A 26877-nucleotide genomic window follows, 5' to 3' on the forward strand; every position below is an offset into this window, starting at 1 on the left:
CGTGTGCCAGGCGGCAGGGGTGGGGGTTGGGGGCGGAATGAGACAGCACAGCCGTGGGTTCTTCTCTCATTGTCAGCTGCCGGTCACCCTGGGGAAGGGGGCAGGAGATAGCCGTCCACCCTGCTGAGGGACTTCACGGGGAGGTATATCTCACACTTAACTTCCCTGTTCTGGGGAACTGTAAGGTGGGGGGTGTTGCGCGCAGAGGCCTGAAGAACCTCTCCCTCCATGGCCCTAGCCAGAAACCAGAAAGACGAGGCAGCTCCGGTAAGTTAGTGGCAGCTAAAACGCTCCCAGTCCATTTATTGGCCACCTGAAGTGGTCGTCAAGAAACTAGTTAGAAGATAATTGTGGGAACTAGTGTAGTAAATGCCCTGAAGCACGATAAGTTCACCAGGGTGAACAAGGCACGAGAGGTCAGGGCCCGGCAGCAGGCAGGACGCAAGCCCTGCGCAGAAGGCCCGGGGCGGGCCAGGGCAGCTCTGGCCTGCCGGTGCGCGCCCCGGGCCCAGCGGCCCGCCGACTCAGTGGAGCTGGGCATCCAGCTCGTACTTCTCGCAGAACTTGTCGGTGAAGGGGATGCAGGTGAGGAACTCGCACCACTCGCAGCGCACGGGGTAGAAGTAGAAGAGGATCACCAGGCCGGCCAGGAGGCCCAGGAAGACCACCTGGAAGACGATGATCTGGCAGCGCTTGCGGTACAAGTCAAACTTGCCGAAGCTGATGTAGGGCAGGAAGGCGAAGGACAGGAAGAGGCCGCTGATGAAGCCTGAGATGTGAGCGAAGTTGTCGATCCAGGGCAGCAGCCCGAAGGTGAACAGGAAGAGGACCACAGCCGACAGCTTGAAGAAGGCACGCCAGGGCCGTGCCAGGACCTGCCAGCTCTGGAAAAGCTCCACGAACAGGCAAGCCAGGATGCCAAACTGCGAGCCGGCTGGGCCCACCTGGCGACAGCGTGGGTGGCTGTGAGCTGCTGGGGCCCAGCAGGCCACCCCAGCCTGGGCCCCGTCTCCCCATCCCACCTCCCGAGACCCAGGGCACATCACGATTGAGGGGCCCAAAGGAGATGCTCCCAGGCTGGGCTCTCTAGGGACCCAAACTTGGTGCCGGATATGGACCCAGTTTATGATGGAGAGTGGGTGCCCACGGGATGGTCCCCACCCGGGGGGACAGCTTTACCTCTGCCCGGTATGGCAGGAAAATGGCACTGGCCAGGTTACCAGTGACACCACTCAACAGGTAGATGATGGCTATGCGGTGCCAGCCTGCCAACTTCTCCAGGTCCCGCAGGACGGTCATCTGGAAGCAGACGGACACCAGGCAGTGCAGGATCCTATGGGTGGGAGCGGGGCAAGCACTCAGCAGAGCGACTACCCCTTTCCCATCTCTGGCCAGCTGCTCTGGGTCCCTGGGACCACCCACCCCATCTGCCTCCGCCCAACCCACGTGGTATCACTTGCCCAGCGTGCAAGAAGAGGGACAGCCACAGGCGGTAGAACTGGTCGGGCACCTCAGGGTTCAGGAAGGGCAGGAGCCCACACACGTCATCCATGCAATGCACCTGTGCAGAGTGGCCCATCAGCACCCACTGTGGCTGGGAGGGAGCAGGGAGGGACGCTTACCCTGGAGGCCTACCTGGGAGCACAGTGTGGCCTCCTCGTGGAAGTAGCCCCTCATGAAGTCACAGTACTCCCGGGAGGTGATCTCACACCTGGAAGGTCAGGCCAGGGTTGAGAGGACCTGGAGAGGGGGCTGCTGCGGCCCAAGGGCAGAGGCACCGACTGCCACCCAGGTCCCTTGGAATCTTGGGTTATTTCAGAAGTTGCTGAGGGAGAAGGGCACAGCCCCAGCGCAACACACATCTACCTGCCCTTGGTGCCAATGCAGCAGGGCCGGCCTGTGAGGACACAGTCCATGTGCGGGTGGTTGGTGTGGTTCCCGGCGCTGTTTTTGGTGCAGATCTGGGTTACAAACAGGTGAGTTGGGTTAGGGCCTCTCCCAACCCTGGGCCCCACACCATACCTGGGGATTGGGGCAAAGATGGACAGGCTCCTAGGGTGGGGAACCGGCCCCCCTTGATTGCAGGCATGCTGCCACACCCTGAGACCAATGAGCCATCTGTCAGGTTGGAATAATGACACTTGACCTCCCAAGCTTCCCCCTGGTTCCCCTGTTCTGGCTACCTGCTTGGGTGTTGGTAGGCAGACAGGCAAAGGCCAGGAACATGCATCTGAATATACAGGGTGGTCCCACGATGGGGATCGCTCTGGCATCATTAACCGGTGAAGTGTGGATTCCTACCCCACGTGACAAGGGTGACTCCCAAACAACCCTTCCACTGTAGCTCACCGGCCACTTGGTGATGTCATCTGGCCACTCGTGGGGGTCCTCTGAGGAGGGCTCATCACACACCCTGCATGAGGCCAGTATGTGGTCAGACCTCGCTTTGTCTCCTTGGCATCCACACCTGTCCAACTCGACAACAAGGGGGGCTGTGCCCTCTCCCCCCGCCCCACACCCCATGAAGCCATGGACAAAGGCGGTCCTCCCCCGCAGCAAGACTGACCTGGGGTCCTGGTGGCAGACAGAGCCAAACTGCCTCTTGTGGCCAGCAAGGTCTGGGGCACTGGGGTGCAAGGGCCACTTCACCCACACAGCCAGCGTGGACTGTAGGAGGACACAGGGTCAACCCCTGGTCAGAGCCCACCCCTTGACCAGTGCAGTCTCAGGAGGCAGGAACTAAAAGCAAAACCACTGAGACTCTCACCCTTACCCACAACCCAATCTCCATGAAACAACACTCCAAGGACGCCTGGGGGGGTGCTCAGTGAAGCGTCTGCCTTTGGCTCAGGTCATGATCCCAGAGTCCTGGGATCGATTCCCGAATCAGGCTCCTTGCTTGATGGGGAGTCTGCTTCTTCCTCTGCCCCTCCCAGCACCCCCTACTTGTGCTCTGTCTCTCTCTCTCTGTCTCAACTAAATAAATACAATCTGGACAGCCTGGGGGAACTCAACGGTTTAGCGCCACCTTCAGCCAAGGGCTTGATCCTGGAGACCCAGGATCGGGTCCCACGTCGGGCTCCCTGCATGGACCCTGCTTCTCCCTCTGTGCACACTCTCTCTCTCTCTCTGTCTCTCTCATGAATAAATAAAATAATAATTAATTAATAGAATCTTAAAAAAATAAAAGACGCCTGGGTGGCTCACTGGTTGAGCATCTGCCTTTGGCTCAGGGCATGATCCCGGGGTCCTGGGATCAAGTCCTGCAATGGGCTCCTTGCGTGTAGCCTGCTTCTCCCTCTGCCTCTCTGCCTCTCATGAATGAATAAGTAAAATCTCAAAAAAAAAAAAAAATTACACTCCAGAATGTACAGGCATGTTAGGAAACTGTTAAAAGGATCTCAACAGCAGAATTCATATCAGCTTTAAAATACAACCAAAATCAGGGAACTGGTATAAACTATAGCAGCTCCACATAAGATGATGCAGTAAAAACTTGGATGAGAGGAGCCTGCGGGGCTCAATCAGTATCCAACTCTGTTTTAGCTCAGTTTGTTTGTTTTGAGATTATTTATTCGCGAGAGATACACAGACAGAAGCAGAGACACAGGCAGAGGGAGAAGCAGGCTCCATACAGGGAGCCCAACGTGGGACTCGACCCCGGATCCCGGGATCATGACCTGAGCCAAAGGCAGCCACCCAACAACTGAGCCCCCCGAGCGTCCCTCAGCTCAGGTTTTGATCTCAAGGTCATGAGATTGAGCCCTGCACCTGGCTCTGCCCTCAACAGGGAGTCTTCTTCTCCCTCTGCCACCCCCACCCCTAATTATGCCGTCTCAATAAATACTTCTTAAAAAAGCAATTAAGAAAAAAAACTTTGGATGAATCTTCTTTGTTTTTTGGGTTTCTTTTAATGGCTCGGTGGAAAGAATAAGGAATACTACTTGCGTAAACTTAAGACACGTGCACAAAATTGAGACACGTGTAGAAAGAACACACCCAAACCAAAGACTAGACTTCATCTGACATGAAGAGGCAGGAGATGAGGGAGGCAAGGAGTAAACGTGAGCGGAGGGACTCTGCTTTAAGTCCCAAAGTAAGCACAAACGCACAGTGGTGGGGCACGCACCGAGCACTCCTCCTCCGATGTCTGCACACAGCCCGACCGGTCATTGCGCACGCAGCAGGCTGAGTGCTTCTCACGCTCCCGCGCAGCACGGATGAAACTGTGCACCTGCGGGTCCTGACGCATGCAGGGCGAGAACTTGGCACCCAGGTGAATGAGAGCCTCCTGGGGACAAATGGGATATGCTGCTGCAGCCCTGACCCCTACCAGCCCAGGGTCCCCCCCCTTCCCCCGCACCCCCGATGCCCACAAGGCCCTGTCCTGACCGAGCTGGGCCCGATCCAGAAGTTCTCCTGCTGCACATACTTGACATTCTCATAGACCCCGCGGTTCCGCAGCACCTGCAAGGTTGGGGAGAGAGATCACAGAACCCACTCAGGCCCTCTCCTCCCAGAGTGAAGCAGGAGGGAGTTCAGAGCCTAGACTCCAGACTCCACAGGTCTGGGCCGGGGAGGGTGCCTGGGCTCACCGAGTCCACGGTCTCGTGCTGCGAGAAGCCCACAGGTGCGATACCGTAGATGCACACGGCCAGAATGGTGACGAGCGAGTGCACGAAGGTGAGCCAGTAGGTGAAGAACGGCCTGCGGGGCGGCGCGTCAGCAGAGGCAGCACCCCTACCCAGAGACCCGGCCCCAACCTGGAGCTGGCCGGCTTCGAGCTGCGCCCCACCCCGCACTCCCACTGCGTCCTACCTGTGGTCATCCATGTCCTCGATCTGGCGTTTGACGTAGCTGTCGATGCGCTTGCGGTACGTGCGGTTGGTCAGCCGGCCCACCATGCCTAGCCCATACGGCCGCTTCTCCCTGGCAAAGAACTTGCGCACCGGCATGGCGATGCGCTGGCCGCGCCGCTGACCCGCCGTGCTCACGACCTCCTGCCGCAGCCGCACCTTAGGCTGAGGGGCAGCTGCTCCACCCTCCTTCTGCTTCCTCCAGCCTCGTTCCAGGGGCCTGGGGGGAGGGGCACAGTCACCCCCCGCCTGCTGCAAGCCCTCAGCAGCAGCACCAGGGTGACCTTCCCACCCTGATCTGCTCCATGCATTGAGGGCCCTACGCAGCCATTCAGCCTCCGGCTTAGCAGCACAATCCGTCCCGAGCCCCTGTGGGGACGGAAGCAGGGGGACCTGACCCTTACGAGGGTCCCTGGAGCACCTACAAACATGCATTACAGCACCCTCCTCCTCCCCTCTGGATTCCGCCCAGCCCAGGGGTTCTGGGATTACGTTCCTGTCTCCCAGGTGGGCAGCTGAGCCTTGAACGGTGCCCTGCCTCGGGTCCCACCAGCACAGTGCACAAGCTGGGCTCATGATCCACAAGCCACCTCCTTCCCTGGCCCGCCAGGGCGTCAGCACCCCAGGGCCCAGCTGCTCCTGCCAGCCCGAGCCTGGCCCCCGGCCCCCCGACTGCGCACAGAGCAGCGGCACTCACAGCATCAGGTGGCTGCGCTCAAGCTCGCTGCGGTCCAGGGCGCCCCCCGTGAGGTCGCCCTGCTCCGTGGCTTTCTCCCAGTCCTTGAGCGCTGCCTCCGAGGGGGACTCAAACACCTCGTCTGGGTACGTGGACAGCTCTTCATGGAGGACTCCTTCCTGAGCAAACACACGTGGTCAGGGTGGGGCAGGCAGGCAGAGGGGCCGTGGGGGATGGCCCTGTGCTCTTACCCGGGCGAAGAAGGACGTGTCAAGCTCGTCGGGGAAGTCAGCTGTGTCCTCCTCCAGGAAGCTGGCGGGAGTGAAGCTTCGGCGCTGCACCCGGCGCAACGTGCCATCCCTAACAGAGCGGCCCTGCCAGCAAGGAGGTGAGCATGCCGCGAGGCAGCCGGCACAGTCTCCACCCCACCCCAGCCCCAGCACCCACCTTCACTAGGGCCGCGGCTGCCCGGAAGCTCATCTTGGCCACCGATTCACGCTTGCGTCGCCGCGGGAACCGGTTGAAGCCCGAGCGGGAGCTGGAGAAGGAGCAGAGGGAAGCGGCACCAGGCGTGACAGGTGTGTGCGGGGTACTCAGGCCATCGGCCGTGTCATCCGCCACGCGGAAGGCCCGGCCCCGGGCCAGGGGGTCTATGATCTGGCAGAGGGAAGGAGACGTTACGAGTCAAGGTCTGGTCATCGCTCTGGGGGCTCCTTCCCCCCCTAGAGCCGCTACCCCTCCCACTCCCCAGTGGGTCCCTGGACAGCTGTGTAGGTACCTAAAAGGGTCCCCCCATCCTCACCTAGGGCCTTTGCACTGCTCTTCATCCTGGGAGGGTCTCTCATCCAGACTGGACCCACGGTACAATCCCAAGACCTGTCCCCTCCCCTGGTCCCTGGTCCCTGGAGAGTACCTTAGGTGCCTTTATGGGGCCATCTGACCACCCTCCCACACCATGAGCTCCGAGGAATCTCCTCTGTCCAAGGTGGCTGTGGCCCCAGGCCCGGCCAGGGGAGCAGAGTGAGAAGCTGGGAGGAGGCAGCAGGGAATGGGCATACCTTCTGCATGCCCAGCTGGCACGGCCCCACATACAGTGGAGGGGGGGTCTCAGTACTGGTCAGGGACACGTTGTCCTGGCTAGGCAGGTCTAGCTCCCGGATGACCTGAGGCTTCAGCTTTCCATAGCGCTGGCTACAGTGGCGGATGCTCTTGCGCTGCCACTTCTGGGTGCTGTCACTGTCCTTGCTCACTCCAAACCAGTCAGCTGTGCCCCTGCCATGGGATGGTCTCAGCAAGGGGAAGGCAGATCTTCCCCCGGCCCAGGCAGGGGCCTCAGAGGCCCTCTTCTTGGACAACATGCCCCAACCCAAGCCTCCAATCACTGCAGGGCCCAGGCTCCAGGTGGGCTGGGCCTAATTAAGAGAATGAATAGGTTCTGGCTCTGGCCCCCCCCTACACAATTAACCAACTGCACATTCCCACTAGAACCGCGCATGGCAGGCCTTGCCCAAGTGAGTATCCTACACAGACCCTCCACACACCACAGAGACGGGTGCTCAAGGGGAGGCACCGAGTCCACAGACGGCATTCAGAGCTCAGCCCTTGGCAGCAGCTTGACCTGCGACACCACAGAACTCGGGTGGCGGCCACTTGCAAGCTCCCAGCTCTTGAACATGCACGGAGAAACACTACCAGCACCTGCTGTTAGGAGCGCCCAGGGAACACCAAGGACAGTGGCAGCTCCCCAGAGACTGCAAGCCATGCACCCGCCGCCTGCTGTCCATACACTCATGCCCTGCCCCGATACCTGAGCAGGGACCGAGAGAGAGACCGGCGCTGGGGGAGAGCCCTACGGGCAGCAGGGGGTCCCAAGAGGGGCAGAGTGTGGACACGCCCAAAGCGCACCTGTCGGCTGTTCAGGGGCCAGAGCATTGGGATGGGAGAGACAGAGAAGGAGAGAGCGAGTGCTGGAGGGGAGCAGAGAAGGCGGCAGGTGAGAGCAGCGTGTCCCCAGAGCAGGAGGACAGGGCGACATGGGGCACGAGATGGAGGAGGGAGCTGAGACGGGGGACCCTGGCCCCCTTCCCAGCCCCAGGACCCGGAGGGGACCCCGTATGCCCTCTGTCCCCCGAGCCCCACCGGCGGAGCAGCCAAGGCCGACTGGTACCTGCGGATGGTCTGCGTGATGGACGTCTGGCGCTGCAGCCCCAGCCGCCGGAGCTCCGGGTGGGGTGAGGGCACGGGGGCGGTCTCTGCCGGCATACTCACGCTCCGCAGGAAGGCCTGGCGTCTCAGGGGCTGGGCGACAGGGTCAGAGTGAGGAAGCTGGAGGGGGCCCCCCCGCAGCCCCCCCGGCCGGGCCTACCTGCAAGCAGCTGGGCTCCTCCGGGGCCGGGGGCGCTGCGGCCGGGATGTCCAGCTTCAGCCAGGGTGGCTTCTTGCGCTGCAGGCTGCTCGCGCTGTCCCTGCGGGCCTCACTCATGGTTCCGCGTGGGGCAGGGCGGGCCTGGGGACGCGGCGTGGGGTCACTCAAGAGCCGTGCTGAGCCACCGCCCGAGGCTCCCTGGGACGGGGACGGCCCTGCCGTGAGGCCGAGCTCCTGCTCTGTGCTTAGCACTGATCCCAAGAGACATGCGGGGCCCAAGCGAGGTCCCCAGATAGTACAAACTCATTCATGTCGGGAGACAGGTGTGTGACAAACACGTGAGCACCCACTATGAGCCACTCCTGGGGCTTAGGGATATGTTGCTGGAGACACACGGAAACGGAACCAGACAAAACCCCTGCCTTCCTGGAGCTTACGGTGCAGCCAAACCCTGACCCTACAAGTACCGATGGGGCACCTGGCTGGCTCCGTCAGTTAAGCGTCAACACTGGTTTTCGGCTGAGGTCATGGTCTCAGGGTCATGGAATCGAGCCCCTCGTGGGGCTCTGTGCTCAGCCGGGGTCTGCTTCTCCCTCTGCCTGCATCTCTCTCTCCCTCTCTCTGTGTGTCTCTCTCATGAATAAATAAATTAAATCTTTAAAAAATAAAAGGAAAAGGGATCCCTGGGTGGCGCAGCGGTTTGGCCTCTGCCTTTGGCCCAGGGCACGATCCTGGAGACCTGGGATCGAATCCCACATCAGGCTCCCGGTGCATGGAGCCTGCTTCTCCCTCTGCCTGTGTCTCTGCCTCTCTCTCTCTCTGTGTGTGACTATCATAAATAAATAAAAATTTAAAAAATTAAAAAAATTAAAAAAAATAAAAGGAAAACACAGCACATGACAGCTGCTGGGGCAGTGATGCCTCCCTGCGAGGTGACATCTAGCAACGACCTGAGGTGGCCAAACAGTGAAGCAGGCCATTGCGTGGGGCAGAGCCGCTCCCCACAGGATCAGCCCGCTGGTCTACGGGAGCGGAGGACAGAGGCGGCCCGAGGGCCTCTGCACGCGGCGCACACCCCAAGCTTGCCCGACCCAGACCTTGCCCTTTCACCGTGTGCACCTGCCCAAAGCACAGAAGACCCAGGGCACCTCGGCCAGGGCCGCGATCCCTCCATCTCACAGGAGCGGCCGCGGCTACAGGGTCAGGGGACCCCCGAGGCACCCCACCCCCATCGGGCGCCAAACACCCCCTCAGCACCTGAGACCCGGGACCCAGAGCAGAGGCCAGGCTTTGCCCTGGGTCTCCCCACGCCTGGCCCAGGGCTGGTGAGGCAATGAGCATGTGACCACAGCCCCCTGGGACTCTATCCCCCCTGGAAAGGGCACTTTCCAGGCAGCGCTGGTTGCCCCTCCTCAGAGATGGGCTGCAGGATGTCGGCAAACAGGAGACCCGGGCTCCCCGCGCACAATGGGGCGCCGGCATAGCAGGGGAGTGGCCACGCAGTACTCGGAGGGCAGACACCCCAAATTTCCGTGACTACATCAAAGAACTTGGGACCCAGACAGATTGTGATGTTCAGGTTTCGGGGGTTGCCGGGGGGCCGTCGGTGAAACCTGACTCGGGCTCAGGCCCGACCTCAGGGCCCTGGGATGGGGCCCCGCCGTGGAGTCTGCTCGCCCCTCTGCCCCTACCACCACCACCACCCCCGCACCCCCAGCCTGTACTCTCTCTCAAATAAAATCTTAAAAAAAAAAAAATCTGGTTTGGGAACCCACTCACGAACGCCTCTGGAAACAGCCCCACAGCTGCCGGGAGCAGATGGAGAGAAAAACCCACGCCCGTTTTGCGAACAGGCAAACTGAGCCCTGGGGAAGGGCGGCCAGCGGGTCGGTACCGGGATGCCGCAATGCCAGCCCTGTCCCCCAGCCCCGCCCCACGCAGCTCCCCTGGCCCCGCGGCCTCCCCAGGAGCCCCCCGCGGCCCACGTCTGGGCGCCTCAGCCACTTGGTGCCCCGTCCAGCAGCGCACAGGCCTCTGCGGCCCACGGCGACACTCGCATCGGCAACCCTCGCATCAGCGACCCTCCGGCTCCTGCCGCCCCGGCCTCTCCTCACACCCACCCCTGCCCGCCCCGACAGATGCGCCCGGCCCTGTCTGCGCCGGGCCCAGAGCCGCTCTGCACATGGTCGTCCGCAAGATCCAGAGCGTGCAGGGTCCCTGAGAAAGACCCTTCACTTGGGTCTGGGAGGAGGAGCTGAGCACAGATGAGGTCGGGCAGGGACAGACAAGCAAAGAAGCGGAAAAAGGGTGGTGAGGCCCACAGGGACCTGCCAGCCTGCCTATAGCTGGTCCCAGGAACACAAAAGCCAGCTGAGCTCTAAGGGGAGCCACCAGATCCCCACCCGTACGCTCCGATCTCCCGGTGTCCCTCACCTCCACCCAAATCCCTCCAGTGTTCAGGGCGGACGCAGGAGGGTGCTCTGCCTCCAGTGCTGCGGGTTTCGGGTCGGCCTCACCTCTCTGTGCATGGTTCCCCATCGGGGCCTCAAGTGGGTGGGATTCACAAGGGGGGTGCTCCACAGTGGGCCCCAGGGGCGGGGGAGGGGCAGGCCCGGAGGACAAAGAGTCTGGGCTGGGGAGGGACACAGTGCCCACCCAGAGGAGACAGTGGCTCAGTGTCCAGGCCTCCCCCAGGCACACACTGGGCTCTTGTTCCCAGAGAGCCCTTCAGGGGGGAATCCCAATAGCATCTCTGCTCTGCTGACCCCCTCAGGGCAGGAGGAAACCACAGCCCAGGGAGGGCCTGACTACTCGGGGTCACACATTCTGAGTCACTCTGGCAACGCTCAACACTGCCCACCCAGGCCCCAGCCCCATCAGGAGACCTAAACGGGCATCTAAAAGTGAAGAAGAAACTGCTGACAACTGGGTGGGGACCGAGCAAAGGGGCAAGAAACAGGGGCACACTACACCCAGGCACTCCGGGCAGCACAGGACAAGTGCGCGGGCTCATGAGGGCCCGAGATGGGGCTGAGGGACGAGGGTCCCGCAAGCTCAGGACCACTAGGGCTGCTTCAACTGGAGGGAGCGAGGTGGGAGCAGCTACAGCCTCAGGACAGAGGACGAGGTGGGGAACAGGGGCAGATCCTACCGAATCCTGTCCCTGCTTTGGGGATGAGTGGGGACCCCCCGGGCTGGCACGGCGCTCGGGTATAAAGGGGGCCAGGGCCGCCTGGGTGGCTCAGTGGTGGAGCATCTGCCTTGGGCCCAGCACGTGACCTGGGGATCCCAGGATCAAGTCCCACGTCGGGCTCCCTGCATGGAGCCTGCTTCTCCCTCTGCCTGGGTCTCTGCCTCTCTCTATGTCTCTCAAGAATAAACAAATAAAATATATTTTAAAAATAAAAGGGCCAGGAAGCCAGTGGAGGGAAGCCACTGGGGAGAGCCTGGCCTGAGCCACTGGACAGACCCTGTTCACCTTCTCTACCGGCAACCCTCTGCAAGCCTCATTTTTTTTATCTGAAATTGAGGGAGCACAGCAGTGCCTGGCACACCGTAGGTGCTGGCGAAGCAGCAGCTGAACCAGAGGCCCAGGCTGCCAAACGCCTGCTGGTCTGGGGGCTCCCTGAGCGCAGCCAAAGGAGGAGCAGGGAAGGGGAGCAGGAGGGCCCACAAGCATCTATGACCAGAGCATACGCCACGGGCGGCACCTGGACACGGGAGCCTTCAGAGATGCCCAGGGTGGCTGTAACCAAGAGGCAGGAGGAGATGGCAGGCAGTTCTGGCCTGCCGCAGCCTAAACACTGGCCAGAGCCACTGCGAGGCCGGATCCTCAGGTGCGAGCAGCAGCCACCAGAGCACTCAGGCCTGCTCTGCCAGCTGGCAGGATGGTGCCAGGAGGGGCTGCTGGAGGCTGAGAGGATAGCAGGGGTGCCACAGCCCCAGGACAAGACCCACCAGGCCCTGGCCCCACTCTGCCCAGGGGATCACCCACCGCCCAGGTCAGCTGGAGCAATGGGCCCCACCCCAGGACACCTGCCCAGACATGTCCCCAGCTCACCTGAGCATGATCCCAGGAGGGGCCAAATCCTCCAGCCTCCACACTAGAGCCCTGACCTCTGACCTTCACTCTTCCATTTGACCCTAATCTGAGGCCCAACCCAGAAATCCCCTGGCAGTGGGGAGCACTAGCTGTCTGGTGTCCCACAGTCCAGTCCTTCACACCGCAGGCTACTGTGCAGCAGAGCCAGTCACCTGGCCTCTCCGGGCCTCTATCGTGTGTGTGAACGGCCCCGTGCTACACATGGTAATGGCCAGGTCCTCAACCCGCCTCGAGCCTCCCAGGCCTCACGCGTTTTCTGTGAAGGAAAAGGGGTCAGAAAGGAGCAGGGCAGCCTGAGATCTAGCTGATGGCCTGCACAGTGTCCTCTGCCCATCCCCAGGAGGACACACCAATCCCTACATCCCCTCGTCACCCATCACACGACACGACAGACATCACCCCAGAGGAGTGTGCAGAAGGCCTGTAACAGACCAAGAGGCTCCCCGCTACAGGAGGCCCCGAAGGCACAGGAATCCCTGGTGGTAATTACACTGTGGGACCTGCACGGGGAGAGTGGTGCAGAGGGCACTCCACGGGCACGTGTGAACCCGGGAGTCACCGACGACCCGAAGCAAAACCCCTGCCCACACGAGCTCTGGCCCCAGGGTGGGGAGCCCCAAGACTCCGAGAGGTGGCAGGTCTATGCCACCCGGCCAGTCAGCAAGGCCACAGGGAGCCAACTTAGCTACAGCGGATCCTGGCTGCGACCATCCGAGGCCTAGCTGACCTCAGGAGTTCGGTGAAAAGCCGCCTCGGGCCACCAAGGGGAAAGGCCCACATCCTACCAACACGCCCGGCTCGGGGCAGGGGAGCAGCCCGAGCGCCAGGGGAGCCTTCACAAGTTCCCCCGCTGACATGACACACGCTTCCTGGTCCCCCGACACCCTCAGGCTTAGTGACCTCCTCCCGGACGGGCCAGCCGCTGGACAGTACAGGGAGGCCCCAGGAGAGGAAGCCAAGTCTCAAAGTCTGTTAGAAGAACAAACGGCTTGTCCTCAGAAGCCTGGCACACTTGCCTGAAATCTGGCTCCACCTGACCCTGCTGACCTATCACGAGGCCCCTGGGAAGGGGCCTCCCTACCCATCGCACAGATACAAAACCTGAGGCTCAGAGAGGATAGTTGTCTACCTGAGGTCACCGAGCCTCCGAGGGGGTTCAAAGCCTTGGACATGCCTGCCCAGGAGCTGGGGTGCAAGAGGCCTGTGTGCCTGCCTACCTGCCACCCAGGGGCGGGGGCAGACCATCTGGGTCCTCAGCTTGGGGAGGGCTGCCAAGCCCAGCGGGGCCCCGACTGCACCCTGTCCTGGCCCAGAGCATCTCAGGGAGGAGGGGGTCACCCAACAACACACCGAAGCAACACAGCAGCCGGAAGACAAGGATACAGTCCCTGGGCAGAAAGGGGATCCTGTCACGGACACCACGGTGGGGTACAGGACCCTGGAGCTGGCAAGGGGGGGGCGGGGGTGGGGGGGCTCGCATCCAGGGACAAGAGCAGCAGGCTGCGCCCTGAGCAGTAGCCGGGAGCTGAGAAGACCCTGAGGGGGTGCCCGAAAAGGCAGGGGAGACCTGGGTGATCCCCTCTGAACCAACCTAGAGTATGAGCTCCCCTGGACAGTAATGCTGCATGAGGGACGTTGGTCGTAGCAATTCTCCAACTCTGCTGCTGTCAGTTGGCCTGTCTGTGCAATGGGAGGCTGGCTGGCTGCTTGGAAGGGTTGGGATGGGGCCTGGGGGGCCCAGCACCTTCCATTTGGGGCCACTTGCTCCTGTGCCTACCTACTAGCCCGCTGCCTGGTTCTCAGGGAAGGGGGAAGGGGGAAGGGGACCGAGCTCGCCCGGGATGGCCGCTGGTGGCAGGCAGCTCAGCCTGGGGACCCCCTGGACCGCAGCCCGCTGCTGGGGTCCTCACCGTCCTCCTAATTTCTGGGGGCTCTCCAGGGGGCTGGGCTCCGAGGGGGTGGGGAAAACCCAGCATCCAGCTGGGCCAAACCTGAAAAGCCAGTTTCATCCCTGAATCTTCGCAGCCAGGAAGTCCTGGGGTGGGGGGGAGGGGGTTCCCCAGCAGCGGGCCGGGCCTCCCGACGCAGCCCCGCCCGCCCGCCGGACCTGGAGTCGCGCAGCCCGGCGCCCGGAGCGAGCTCTGGGGACCCGGCCGGGCCTCCGCGCTCCCGGGGTCCCCGCCCAGTGCCCGGCGACAGACGGACGCGCAGACAGGCAGGCCGGGCCCGCTGCCCCAATGCGCCCCCCGCTGCGCCCCCGCTATCCTGGGGAGCCCCGGCCCGGGCACCGGGGTCGCGGCGCTGGGGCGGGGCGGCGCGGAGTCGGCGGCTCCCGGGCCCTCCCGCCCTCCCGAGTCCCGGCGGCGGCCGGGGAGGGACACCCGGGGCGGGGGACCCGAGCCGCAGCTGTCGGCGGGTGGAGCCGCGCTGTCCGGCCCGCTCCGCCGCGGGACCTGCTAATCCGCCCGCGGGGCTATTTTTGCGGCGCGTCGGGCGAGGAATCCCGGGCTGGGCCGCCCCGCGGGGCTCGGGCTCCTCCGGGCACGGGAGTGAGGCCGCCCCGGCCCGCCCCGGCCCGCCCCGGCCCGGCCGCGACCCCCGCGCCCCGGCCCCGGCCCCCGCGCCCCGCTCACCGCCGCCGCCGCCGGGGGCTCCTCGGGGTCCGGACGCCTCCGGGGAGGGGCCGCCGCCGCCGCCGCCGGGAGGGCGCCCGCGCCGATCCCCGCCCGCCCGGGAATGCCATGGAGCGAGGGGCGTGCGCGCCGGGGGCGGGCCCGGCCGGAGGGGGCGGCCGCGCTGACTCAGGGCTCAGGAATGCGCGCGGCCCGCCCGGCCCGAGCCGCCTCCTCCTCCGGGAAGGCCGCGGGGCTCCGCTCGCTCTACAGCGAGGCCCGGCTGACCTCACTGGGCCTCGACTCGGGCTCCAGAGGGAGGAAGCTGTGGGGCGGCGTCCCTGGATCCCCTGCAAACTGCCCCCCACCACCTCCGGAGGCCCACACTCACCCCACACTCCTCACCCCACACTCACTCCGGCCACGTTCACACACGCACGTGCCCATGCGTTCATGCACACACACACCCACATGCTCCGGCCACTCCCACTGACGCTCACACACACTTGTTTACAGGCTCAAACACACACGTAACTACTGTGCACACCTTCATACCCACCTCCATCCACTTGTACACGTGCACACGACCACAACTGGACACTCCCATTCATGTACGTACATCCCAGGACACACTTGCACTCACAGCAGAGGCAGGATCAGAGCCGGTACCCCGTCCGCAGTCCCCGCTGCTCCCCAGCAGGCACCCCTAGGCCAGGTGGGCCTTACACCCTGAAACCTTCAGAGCAGAGGCGGTACTGTGTGGGGCACACACTCCAACTTTCAGACCCTTCTCACTGCCCCCCCGGTACGCTCATCCCTGCATTCTCGGGGCTAGACACAATATGACCCATTTCCTTGAGGCTGAGATGCTGGTAGGAATTTCCCAGCGATCCCTCCCTCTTGACACTGCAAGAGTCTGTGGGCCTGAATCACCCAGAACCCGGAGGAAGACCAGGAAATGCAGGAGGGCAGTGCCAACAGCAGGGCGCAAGAGGGCTGACCAGGTGCTATGAGTGCTGGGGGGGCTTCCTCACGGGGGTCTCTTTTATTGCGCCAGAGAAAACATAACTGGAACCACAGGTCTCCAAAGGACCCTTTCACTAGATGCCAGAACACCCTAGGGCACCTGTGGCACAGCACCTCAAGCCTCCCAGTGCCTACAAAGATGTCCTCAGGCCCTTTGCTGTCCTGTGACCAGGTGGCACTGGCCCTCTCTGAACAGAGCCACTGCCACCATCAGCAAGTCATGCCGGGCCTGACTACAGACAAGACCTGGTTCCTGACTACACAGAGAATAAAGCTGACAGGTAGCAGTGGCAGCCACCTTACTGGCTGGCCCTGGAACCTGGGCAAGGGACCTTTGATCATATCCTCACCAGTACCAGGGGACAGAGCGCCGCCTACACACACTGGATCCTATTTGAACACGGGCATATCAACACAATTCTTAGGTAGAGGGGGAAAAGCAAAGCTTTGGAGGAACCACGGGAGGACTCCTTCACTGGCGGTGGGGACAGTGACTACCAGTGGATGGGGGACACAGGCAAGAGGGAGGCTGCCCAATGCTGATGCTCATGGCTCCTGCAGCCTACACGTGCCACTCCTCCCTTGCCAGGCTCTCAGCCAGACAGGACAGTCTCTCCATACCAGGCATTCTCGACCCCTGCCAGGGATAAACAGGCCCCGCCCACCTGGATGCCCAGACTAAGCTGGCAGGGCCGGCGGTGGTGTCATCTCTGGAGTCCAGGGCCCGGGCTCACCTCCAGAGCATGCCATGGCTGAGCATCCAGTGTTGGCAGGTCCCCTCCTGCAGCGGATGCTGCAGGGTGCCACCCAGACCCGCTCCATGACCCAGACACTCATTCCCAGCTGCCAGGAGCATCAGCCATCGCTGGCTAACAGCTGAAAGCCCCCTCCAAGGAGTCACCTTCAGTGGACAAGAGCGGTCTTGCCAAAAGTCATGCCCCTCCCCAAGAGTGGTCTACGCATTCAGTGACAGCTAAATGGCCTCCCCCATGTTCATTCAAGTCACCTCTGAAGGGCCCTCCTGGTTCCTAAGCTTGAGTAGGATCCCCCGCAGCCTGTTACAAACCCGCGCCCCTCACAGGTGATGCTCCCAAGGCATACCCCAGTATACCCTGGCAGGCAAACCCCGGAATCCCCAGGTTCTCAACACACCCCGGCACCTGAACAAGGACCTTGGAATCAAGGCGTGGTGGGAGCAGAGGCCTGGACACGAGTGCTCAGGCCTGGACCTAGTCCCCACGGACACACATATTCGGGTATGTGTGCTCCGCCTCAGGTCTGCCCCACTGCCCTGTGCTCTGGTGGAGCCCCGACCCGGAAGGCCAGCACCCAGGCCCCTCACCTTGCTCTTCCTCCAGCCCCAGAGAAATGGGAACCGTTCCAATGGCATCTGCCCAGCACGTGCACAGGTCACTGGGGGTGAGTGGATATCTGGGCCACCCCCATGACTGTGGACTTCACCCCGGGACCTGAGACGGTAAGTTCCCAACCAGTAGGAGGAGTCCCCATCAGCTCCCCTGTAATCCTCAGCTCAGCAGGCCAGTTCCTGGGCCTTGGGGAGCCTGGGTGGGCCCAGCACCAGCCCTGGGCTATTTGGGGAGGAGACAAAAAAGTGGGCCAGGTCAGCCAGGGGCCTGAAGTCACTGACTATTTCCGAGGCAGCTGCCCCTCCCCGCGTCTCAGTACCCGGCAAGGGGCAAGGGGTCGCCTAAGTACCTGCATCCAAGCTTAGCAAGGGAGGACGCAGCCCCCACACGCCTCCTCTGGCTGCCCTCTCTGCCCGAGGAGGCTTGGAGGCTCAGACCCCACAGAGCCCGTCAGATCCAGGGAGCCCTGGAGGACAGTTGGGATGCCGGAACCCGAGAGGCTGCCAGAGGGCCTTCTGCCGTCGGAGACACGGCCCACTGGGCTCTGACCCAACTCTCTGGTCCGAGAGTCGGCATCCCTCCGTTAGGGAAAAGGACACTGAGCCAGCGTGCCGGGTGCCCTGGGACAGTGCTGGTGGTGGCACTGTGGCCTTCGTGCTATCCTTTGTCTCAAGCCTTCAGTCACTGGCCCTCCAGCAGGGCCCAGGGCAGCCCACCCCAGCAGCGATCCCTTTCAAAGCATGTGGGGTGTTCTCACCTCCATCTTGCACTGACATCCTCCAACACACAACACACGTCTCCCGGCCCAGCAGCGGGGTGGCACACCAGGGACAGAGAAGGCCCTGGGCCCCTCCTCCCACCCGGACCAACTTCTCTCACCCCGGGCTGGCCGTCCTACCCAACAGGCCACAGTGGGAATGCTTGGCCCACCACTTCCAGCCTGCGGTGGAGCCTCAGACCACCAACCAGGAAGTGGGGCGGGGCGGACCAGGGCCCACCCAGGAGAGGTTTCTCAACCCCTGCACTCAGGCTGGAACATCTGGAGAGAGTGCATTGCTGGCACCAGCTCTGCGTCCTCCTCCTGGAGGCCGGGCTGTGCTCTGAGCCTCTGTTTCCTCATTCTCAAGGTGGGGGTCAAACACCCCTTCGGAAGCGAGTAGACTCCTCACAGTTTCCACAAAGGCCATGCGCCAGTTGTGAAATGGGAGTAAGAGTTCGTACAAATGGCACCCAGCCTGCCCCAAGCACCACCGGGAAGAGGGGGCACAGCTGGGGCCTGCATTTCCCCCTAGAGAAAGGAAGAGGGACTGGACACAAAGGAAGGCAGGAAGCAGGACTCATTGTTCGGGCAGGATGGCTGCAGGGGTGAGAAGAAAAGAAGGGGTGGGAGTCGCAGGGAGGCCAGCACCGCAGGCAGGGACGGATGCTCGGGGCCCAGCCCGGAAGCCCGGAAGCCGCCCGAGAGCCACACACCGCGGGCGGCTGGAAGGCTGCGCCCTTCCCTGCCCAGGAAGTCCCGGCGGGGGCCCGGGGGAGGCGCGCGGCGGGGCCTGGGCCAGGCCGGGAGGCGCGCGGGGCGGGGGCCACCGCGGGGGCCTGCAGGGGAGAGTGTGCTGGGCGCGGGGCCGCGCTCACCTTCCTGGCCAGGGAGCCTCGGGGGGCTCGGGCGGGCCGGACCCTCCCCGGCAGCCTCCTCGGCCCTGACCCCCCGCAGCTCAGGGCCGCCCCCGAGCGCCCGGGCTCCGCCGCCTCCCCACGCGCCCCCGGGCCACCGCGGCGCCCCACCCGGCACCGGCCAGTCCTCCGCGCGGGCGCCAGCCCCTCCCCGGCCCGCCGCGGCAACCCCGCAGCCCCGCGGCCTCCGCCCGGATGAGCCCGCCCCCGGGGTGGAGCCCCCCCGCAGCCCGCCTTCCGTCCTCCTCCGCGCAGGCGCAGGCACTTCCGGGGCGCCCTGGGGCGGGCTGCGGGCGGCGCGGTCGGGGCGGGCCGGGGCCGCCGGGATCCCCGCGCACCCGGACCCCGCGCACCCGGACCCCGTCCCCTCGGAGCCCGCCCGAGGCGCGGGATGACGGCGCGCGGCGCGGCCCAGGTGAGTGCGGTTCCCGGAGGGGCCCGACCCGGGTGCCCGTGAAGCCCAGGTAAGGGCTGTGCCCTCGAGCCCCCGCAGCCCGCGCGCCGCCCTGCCGCGTCCCCCCACGCACCCCGCGTCCGGACGGCTGGTCGGTGCTGCTCCGCCAGGTGCTCCTCCAGGTGGTGCTGCTCCAGGTGGTGCTGCTCAGGTCGGTGCTCCTCCGGCTGAGCTGATGTTCTTCAGGCCGGTGCTCCTCTGATCAGTGCTCCTCCAGCTCGTGCTTCTCCAGCAGGTGCTCCTCCAGGTGGTGCTGCTCCGGCCGGTACTCCTCTGCGTGCCCCCGTCTGCATGGAGGGCAGCCGGGCCGTGGTGGGCCCACACGCAGCCACACCGCTTCCCACCGCCCGCTGCCCAGACCCACTCCCGCCCGGGTTGCCCCCCAGGGACACGGTGGCTGCAGGGTGCCTCTTCCTGACCCCGAGCCCCTGCTGTGTACCCACCTCGTGCCCACCTGGCTTCTCCCGCGTATCCTCATGACCATCTTGTCACAGATTGGTTCCTTTTTGGCAGATGTGGAAACAGGCACAGACACTTCGGGTCACTTTCTGGGGCCCCTTGTTCTGGGAGCCACCAGTTGTGACTGGGGCCAGGGATGCCTGTGAGGTGCCAGGCAGGGCTCACCCGAGCACGATAGCACGGTCACCCTGCCGTACCCAGTCCTGGGGCCAAACCGTCATCACAAAGGCCTGTGAGGCAGGTTCAGATTCTAGGTCCATGATAGGGAAACTGAGGCCTGTCTGAGGCTCTCAATCCCCGGGCAGTTTCAGGAGTCCCTCAGCAGCCAGGGTGGGCCAGGGCCGACCCAGAATGACCTGAGCGCCGCAAGGCAGGCAGGGACCGGACTCCAGGTGGCAGCGTCCCAGCAGAGACAGTCACATCAGCACCCACTCTCAGTGGACCAGCCGTCTCGTTGCACTTACAGTAAAAATAACGGGTCGGTTACACGCCAGGGAGGCGGACTCTGCAGACCAGCCCTTGGGGACGCTGTCGCCAGGCCCAGGGCTCAGCTGCGCTTCGTCTACTTCCACTGGCTGTGGAGCCACTGGCCCTAGAACAGTTGGGCGGATGTGGTCAGGTCTCTTGGCAGCAGGTGGGAGGTTGGGTCCTTTGGGAGACCTCGGCTTTGCCCCACTTGCTCCTTGTCATTATGACCTCCTGGGTCATGAAGGAGGGTAGCTGGGGACTCCGCAGGTGTCATGCCCTCAGCACATGAGTTGGAGCAAAGAAGAGCGCCTGGTGCTCACCCTCCTGTCAAGCCTCCGTGGCCATTCTGAGGAGGGGATGGCACGGTGGGAGCCCTGCCCGCATGTCAGCCGGGTTGGAGGGACTGTGGAGGACACCACAGTCACCAGCGTTCTTGGCTGAGTCCCATCAGCATCTCGGCCGTGCTTTATACTTCTGGTTAGAGGAGCACCTGGCTGACGCGGTCAGAAGAGCAAAAAATGTATAAAATTAATTCCTGGATAGGGTCGGTGCAGACAAGGTCAGGGGTTTGTCTGGAGTCTGCGTAATGAGTGGGAATCCGATACCAGCCCTCCTGTCCTGGGCCCGGGTGCCCGCTGTCCCTTCCTCGGGCCCGGCAGCCCTTTGCCATCACCCTGCGCATCTCGTGCGGGTGGAGGGCGTGTGGGTCAGAGTGGCTGCGCCGTGCTGCCTCCGACGGCCTGTCCTCCGTGCAGTCCTTTCCCAAGGCCTCGCAGGGCCCGGCATGGGGCTGAGGACTGCAGGTGTGGCGCTCCGTTTGCACCTTGGGACAGCCTACCAGGTGGCTGCTCCGTCTGGCCGATGCAGCAGGAGTCGTGCGCGGTCTGACCTCCGCACTAAAGCTGTTCACAAGGTTTGTCTCGTCTGTTCCTGTTACAGCTTTCCTGCAGGATGGGCCAAAAAAGGCAGCGAGTGTTGGAGGCAGACCGTGAGAGCCCGCGGGGCAGGGCCCAGACGCCGTCCCCTGGGGAGCCCTGCTTGGGGCCGCCGGCAACCCTGGGCCCTCGGCGCAGCATCTATTTCTCCAGCCCAAAGAGCCACTCTGCGCAGCTGGGATCGGACTTCTTTGACCAGCCTGCTGTCGCCCTGGCGCGGGCGTTTCTGGGACAGGTAACCTAACGTGGCCACGGACCAGGTGGAAGATCATGAGGCCGAGGAAGACTCGGCCCCCTGGCACCCGGCTCCTCCGCGGCCCGGGCTGCGTCCTGGGTGCTCCGTTGGCCTGAGAGCCCGTCCTCAGCGGGCCGTGCTGCCCCGCCCCTGCCAGCTGCGGCCCGCTCCTCCCCGGCGCTCTGCCCCGCTGACCATTCCTTGCACACCGGCTGCAGTCCAGGCCAGGGGCACTGCAGGGCAGCTGGTCCCGCTGCTCAGGAAGGCCTTTCACAGCCGGGTGGGTGGGAGCTGAGGGGCCAGTCCTCTGCGGTTAGTCCCGCTCAGTCCAGGCTCTGGGTGTCCGGGGCAGTGGGCAGGGGCAGCTTTGGGGCCCGCTGAGCCCCAAAGCATTTAAACCCAGGCTAAGCATTTAAACCCAGTGGACTCGGGGAGGAGGTGGCGGGAAGGTGGGGGGCCCCACCAAGGGGACGGGGCCTGTGTGATTCCCTGGTGCTGGTTCTCCAGCCTGGTCCTGGCCGGAGCTTGAGATAGCGGCTCTCTGGACGGGACACTCGGTGACCATCGGGACTCTGTTCCCGGGGCTGGTGGGCAAGACAGAGGGGACAGTGGGGCCCTGGCTGGGCCAGGTGCCCGGTGCCTCCTGAACTGGGGAGATGAGGCCTAGGCTGTGGATTGTCGGGGTTGAGTGCACGCATGCCCCTCTGGCCCTGGAAGCAAACGGACTGCCCACAGGTCCTAGTCCGGCGACTTGACGATGGCACAGAGCTCCGTGGCCGCATTGTGGAGACGGAGGCATATCTGGGGCCAGAGGATGAAGCTGCCCACTCTAGGGGTGGCCGGCAGACCCCCCGCAACCGTGGCATGTTCATGAAGCCAGGAACTCTGTACGTGTACATCATCTATGGCATGTACTTCTGCTTGAATGTCTCCAGCCAAGGTGAGCAGGGCCGCGGTGCCAGGTGGGACCACAGTGCCTCAGCTGGCAGCTGGGACATCCCCAGGATGCCTAGACGGGGCAGGTGTCTGAGCAAACAGGGATCACTGCTAAGCTAGGTTGGGGTTTAGGGATTCTGGCCAGTGTCAAGGACATAGGTGCCAAGGGCCCCCACTGGGTAGGGGTCATAGGTTGACCTGAACACACAGCTGAGAGGCTCCATGAGGATACTGATGGTCACCGAGCTCAAAGGTGGGGTCACCCATGACCCAGGCTAGACCTGGGAGGAGCTGGTTGTGGGGCAACGAGGGCAACATCAGTTTGGGTTGAGTTGGGCTCCGGCCGGAGCCTCAGCTGATGGTCACTTACGGGGTCTGAATCGGTCACTCTCAGCTGGGGAGGACTTCGCCACCAGGGTGTCGTGAGGCGGTGTCCAGAGGTGTTGGTCATCCCAGGGGAGCAGCCTTGCTGGAGGGTCCGGGTCGTCGTCTCCAGCCGTGCAGCCCGGACAGCATCTGGGCAGAGGCGTCTTCCTGGCTGAGCCCCTTGAGCCCCTGGGCCAGGGTGTGTGTCTGCAACCTCTGGTCTCTAAGAGTAGCTTGGACGGGGGCGCCTGCATGGCTCCATCAGTGGACCGTGTACCTCTTGATCTCAGGGTTGGGAGTTTGAATCCCATGTCGAGGGATTACTTTAAAAAGACAAAAAATCTTAAAGTAGTTGGTGTGGTAGGCAAAGGGCCAGGGGTGGAGGGCCCGCCGGGGCGGGGCTGCGTTGGCATCCCCCGCATGTCTCCTCGCTGGCTCACAGGGCAGGGCTACCCAGCCTCAGCCTTCCAGCTGGCCCAACAGATTCCAGAAGGACAAGGCACAGGGGTCAGATGCAGCCCAGGTCCGAGGCTTCCCAGTGGGATGACCGTGCTCAGGGATGACTGGCCGCTGGGACGCCCCTTGCCAGCCTCACAGTTCCCGCCCATCACCGTACCACAGGCGGCTGGGGAGGCGGCCACCTACAAGCACCCACCACGCTTTTTAAAAAATAAGGTTCTCCCTGGGTGGCGGTCAGGCACTGAGGCTTCACGGGGAAAGCCCACCCGGCCGGCGGCATGGGCACCTTGCAGATGCAAGTGTGCGGGAGGTGGGGGCAGCGCGCGCAGGGGTGCTCGGGGAGGCAGCTGGAGGCCTGGCTTTCCAGGCGAGGTGTCTGTTCCACAGGGGATGGGGCGTGCGTCCTCCTGCGAGCGCTGGAGCCCCTGGGGGGCCTGGAGACCATGCGGCAGCTCCGCAGCACCCTCCGCAAGGGCACCACGGGCCGAGCCCTCAAGGACCGCGAGCTGTGCAGTGGCCCCTCCAAGCTGTGCCAGGCCCTGGCCATCGACAAGAGCTTTGACCAGCGGGACCTGGCCAAGGACCGAGCGGTGTGGCTGGAGCGCAGCCCGCCGGGGCCCAGCGAGCCAGCCGTGGTGGCAGCAGCCAGAGTGGGCATCGGCCACGCAGGAGAGTGGGCCCAGAAGCCCCTGCGCTTTTACCTACGGGGCAGCCCCTGGGTCAGCGTGGTAGACAGAGCCGCGGAGCAGAACGCACAGGCCTGAGCGACAGCCTCCTTCAACCAGGCTTTTTAATTTTTTAACAACCAAATAAACACTTTATGTTTAGAACACGGTATTGCTTGTATCTCCTCAGCAGCCCGCTCAGCGGCCGACGTGTGCTTGGGGCCCGCCCTCCCCCCAGACGGGATGCCGGGGGCCTGTGTGTGCAGGTGGGACGCGTTGCTCCTCAGGCCTGGGAGGGAGGGTGGGGGGCACCCGTGCGGACTCACCCAGGCCCTCATGCGTCAGGTGTCAGAGTGGCTGGGTGACGGCTCGGTCGCAAGCCTCCTGCCGGCTAACGGGGAAGGGCGCTGGACACGTTGGGAGGAGCAGAGTGCACGCAGGCCAGGGCAGTGCTGGGCCTCGGGACACAGGCCAGGCACCCACCCGTGCTCGGCTCTGGCAGGGGTGGTGGTGACGCGTTTTCTGTGGATCCCCTCAGGCGGCCGTGGGGAGGGCAGGTTGGGAGGAGGTGGCCCAAGTCTGAGAAGCCAGCAGGCCTCCCCTCCAGGCCGGAGTCCTGGCCACTCTGTCCATCCATCCCTCAGCTCAGGCCCTGAGGCTGCCCCAGCGTGGGCGCCGCGGCCCCTGGGCTGCTGCTGGACACTGCTTGGGCTCCCGAGGACGTGGCCTGGCCTCACGGAAGCAGCGCCTGGAAGACGGCAATGACCGGGTCCTCGTGGGTGGTCACCACCAGCACGCTGCGGAACTTGTCAAACAGCATCAGCAGCTGGGAGCGCCGAGTGTTCTCGTTGTACATGATCTCCTCCAGGTGGTGGCGGCCGCGGAAGTAGTGCAGGAGCCTGGGGGATGGGGGTGGGGCAGGTGAGTGTCCTGGTCCCCAGAGTGGCCCGTCTGCCCTCAGCACCCTGACGTGCGGGGCTGGGGGCTGCCGGGGCTCCTCGTTCTCCTGCTGTGGAGCAAGGCCCTCGTGTTCCAGGGGCTGTTTGCAGCTGGGGCTGGCACACCAGCGGCTTCAAAGAGGTGCCTAGCATGAGGTTCTAAACGGGGGGCCTCCCCCCACACGGAAGACCGTACGCCTGCAGAGCCCCCCGAGTCATAGCTGGGTTTCACGTCTGTCACCACGTGGGGGCCCTGGGCTGTGTTCCTGGTGGGGAAAGATCCCTACTAAGCCCCGTGAGGATGAGAACCCATTGCTGCTCCTGAAGAAGTAACAACACCCAGTACTGGGGGCACCCGCAGGGCTTGAGGCGCCACCTCAACCTGCGACTGCCACTGGTCACCAGCTGACTTAGCTGGGGCCGTGGTGGGTAAGTCCCCATCCACTTTGTGTTCGGACCCCACCTGGCAAACATGCGGAGGTCCTCGGGGTTCTGGGCCGCAGGCACGCTGAGGATGGCCGCCCGCTCGTGCTCCGACAGGCTGGCCAGCAGGTTCTCCGTCATCCTCTTGTTGAGCGGCGAATCCCCACTGGGCAGCAGCTCTGCGCTGGAGTTATCCATACTGGGGCTGGTGAGGGTCATGTCGTCACTGCTGGCTGTGGGCAGCACGGGTCAGGGAGAAGTCTGACCCCAAGCACACCCTGGTGCCCCAGCCGTGCCATCTGTTGCACCAGGCATCGCAGCCACACCCCAGGCCCGCTCGCTCCCCCGCCCCCACGCAGACAAGGCAGGGCCCTGAGCAAGGCTCGGCCCTGCACCGAAGCTGGACGCCAAGGTCAGGCCTCAGTCCCGGGAGCGTCCCAGCCCTTCGTTTCCCCCGAGCCTGGGGCTCAGGCTGCATCCTCTGGGCGCCTGCCGTGGCCACAATGGCTCTTTCAAAGAGGGAATGATCATCAGGGTCTCCTCCCAGGCCCCGGCCCAGCGGCCTCAACTGTCCTCCCAGGGATGTGGGACATCCGCTCTGCTCCCCGGCTGCCCTGGACTCGAGCCAGCCCCTGCCCAGGAGCCCAGAGCCCGGAGGTGTGAGGTAAGGGTGGGGGAGGGGGGCGAGGGAAAGAGGTCTCCTACCCGCCTTCAAGGGAGCGCTGCTCTGCACGTGGCCATGGGAGGTGGCCTTGGTCACGCCCAGCAGAGCCCATGTCGGGGTCCTGGCTCCCAAGTACCCCCCCAAATGCTACCCCACCCACCAGACAGACACCCTGGGCAGGGGGCTCCTACTTGGGGAACCAAAGCTGAGGGCGTTGGGTGTGCTGAGGCTGCGGCCGCCGACCCGGGCGGTGAAGGGGACGTCGTCCTCTCGAGGGTGGGGCTCCTCCTCACTGGGCGAGGCCATCAGGCACACGTAGGTGTGCAGCTGGACAAGGAGTCTGTGCTGCAACATCCACACCACCATCTGAATGAGCTGGGTCTGCAGGAGAGCATGCAGGAGGCCCGGGGCGGGGGTTAGTGGGGGAAGGCTGGCCCTGTTCCCCTCCAGGGGCGATCAAGGAGACCTAAGACACGACCCCCGGGGGTCATCCCAGAGGTAAGGGGTCCATGAGCTCCAGGAGCCTGTCCCTGGGGCACAAGGCTCCCCCCTTGGAGAAAGACCTCATCTGCCGACCAGGCTGCAAGACCAACTCCCTGCTCCAAGGAGGGCAGCAGGGCCGCAAGGGCACTAGGGCCGCACCTGCACTTCCCCTTACACGCCGGGCCGTCCCATGTCTGGGCTTCCGCACCCAGAGCTGGGGAGCAGCACCCACTCACAGAGGCCCCTGCGCTGCCTCGTGTCCGCCAGCCCGCTTGGACCCACTACCACACAGGGCTGGGCCTGCCGGGACCTCAGCACTGTTCACCAACAGGCTGCAGGCAGCTGCCCTGAGAGCTGGAGTCCTCTCCTCGGGTCGACCTGGACGCTGGCCCAAGGACAGGGAGCCCTGATAGTGTGCGGTCCCGGCACGAGGAGTCCTCCCCTCTCATGGGGCTGCCCCTGACCAGGGCCAGTGAGGGGCATGGGGGAGCGGGACGGGACGGTCACACGGCTGCCGGCTCGGCTTTGGGAGGCCCCTCCCGGGAGGGGACAGCTGGCCAGCCAGGGAGTAGGGATGGAACATGGGCAGGTTATGACCTGGTCAAAAAATAAACTTAAAAATGAAGAATGAAAACAAAGATGCTTCATAAGCGCTCATGAGCACGTTCCAGACCCCGGAGCAGGAGGCGTGACAAGCAGGTGCCTCACCCCGGG

General features: G+C 63.9%; 3 protein-coding genes across 15 annotated transcripts in view; 1 reads left to right on the top strand and 2 right to left on the bottom strand.

The window, feature by feature from the left end:
- Positions 1-263: 263 nt before the first annotated feature.
- Positions 264-24119, bottom strand: RHBDF1 (rhomboid 5 homolog 1). Of its 6 annotated transcripts, XM_072834995.1 has the most exons (22): positions 23982-24119; positions 22536-22854; positions 19576-21003; positions 19206-19419; positions 7898-8038; positions 7700-7830; positions 7340-7444; positions 6591-6804; positions 5980-6189; positions 5784-5906; positions 5554-5711; positions 4819-5076; positions 4596-4707; positions 4393-4467; positions 4130-4291; positions 2567-2667; positions 2350-2413; positions 1867-1961; positions 1636-1711; positions 1461-1561; positions 1180-1333; positions 264-944 (listed from the first exon to the last, which is right to left on the bottom strand). In XM_072834995.1, the coding sequence occupies exons 5-22, from the start codon at positions 8012-8014 to the stop codon at positions 525-527; spliced, it is 2676 nt and encodes an 891-aa protein (XP_072691096.1). In that variant the 5' UTR covers positions 8015-8038; positions 19206-19419; positions 19576-21003; positions 22536-22854; positions 23982-24119; the 3' UTR covers positions 264-524. The 6 variants fall into 6 exon arrangements, 5 of the variants coding, with proteins under 5 accessions (XP_072691096.1, XP_072691095.1, XP_072691098.1 ...); XM_072834994.1 differs by lacking the exons at positions 19206-19419; positions 19576-21003; positions 22536-22854; positions 23982-24119 and adding an exon at positions 17762-18270; XM_072834997.1 differs by lacking the exons at positions 19206-19419; positions 19576-21003; positions 22536-22854; positions 23982-24119 and adding an exon at positions 15003-15513.
- On the top strand, positions 17067-23820 carry MPG (N-methylpurine DNA glycosylase). Of its 5 annotated transcripts, none has more exons than XM_072835003.1 (4): positions 17067-17114; positions 20999-21229; positions 21965-22169; positions 23378-23820. In XM_072835003.1, the coding sequence occupies exons 1-4, from the start codon at positions 17082-17084 to the stop codon at positions 23752-23754; spliced, it is 846 nt and encodes a 281-aa protein (XP_072691104.1). In that variant the 5' UTR covers positions 17067-17081; the 3' UTR covers positions 23755-23820. The 5 variants fall into 5 exon arrangements, with proteins under 5 accessions (XP_072691104.1, XP_072691109.1, XP_072691105.1 ...); XM_072835008.1 differs by lacking the exon at positions 17067-17114 and adding an exon at positions 18228-18369; XM_072835004.1 differs by lacking the exon at positions 17067-17114 and adding an exon at positions 18937-19093.
- Positions 23763-26877, bottom strand: part of NPRL3 (NPR3 like, GATOR1 complex subunit) — a 38335-nt gene continuing 35220 nt past the window's right edge. For all 4 annotated transcript variants that reach the window (XM_072834999.1, XM_072835000.1, XM_072835002.1 and 1 more), the window contains 3 exons: positions 25872-26061; positions 25057-25249; positions 23763-24554 (listed from right to left, as the gene is read on the bottom strand). In XM_072834999.1, coding sequence (XP_072691100.1) covers positions 24389-24554; positions 25057-25249; positions 25872-26061 — 549 coding nt within the window. In that variant the 3' untranslated portion in view covers positions 23763-24388. The remainder of the gene's footprint in view (positions 24555-25056; positions 25250-25871; positions 26062-26877) is intronic.

Source organism: Canis lupus, chromosome 8 (genome assembly GCF_048164855.1).
Source record: "Canis lupus baileyi chromosome 8, mCanLup2.hap1, whole genome shotgun sequence".
In the NCBI taxonomy this organism is placed as follows: domain Eukaryota; kingdom Metazoa; phylum Chordata; class Mammalia; order Carnivora; family Canidae; genus Canis; species Canis lupus.

Bases quoted from the DNA above. Each gene is read 5' to 3' on its own strand.
- MPG (XM_072835003.1), top strand. From the start codon at position 17,082: ATGACTGTGGACTTCACCCCGGGACCTGAGACG. The intron at 17,115-20,998 runs GTAAGTTCCCAA...TTCCTGTTACAG, and splicing joins TCACCCCGGGACCTGAGACG to CTTTCCTGCAGGATGGGCCA. The intron at 22,170-23,377 runs GTGAGCAGGGCC...TCTGTTCCACAG, and splicing joins CTTGAATGTCTCCAGCCAAG to GGGATGGGGCGTGCGTCCTC.
- RHBDF1 (XM_072834994.1), bottom strand. The intron at 5,907-5,979 runs GTGGGTGCTGGG...CCTTGCTGGCAG, and splicing joins CAGCCGCGGCCCTAGTGAAG to GGCCGCTCTGTTAGGGATGG. The intron at 2,668-4,129 runs GTGCGTGCCCCA...GTCCTCCTACAG, and splicing joins CATCGGAGGAGGAGTGCTCG to TCCACGCTGGCTGTGTGGGT.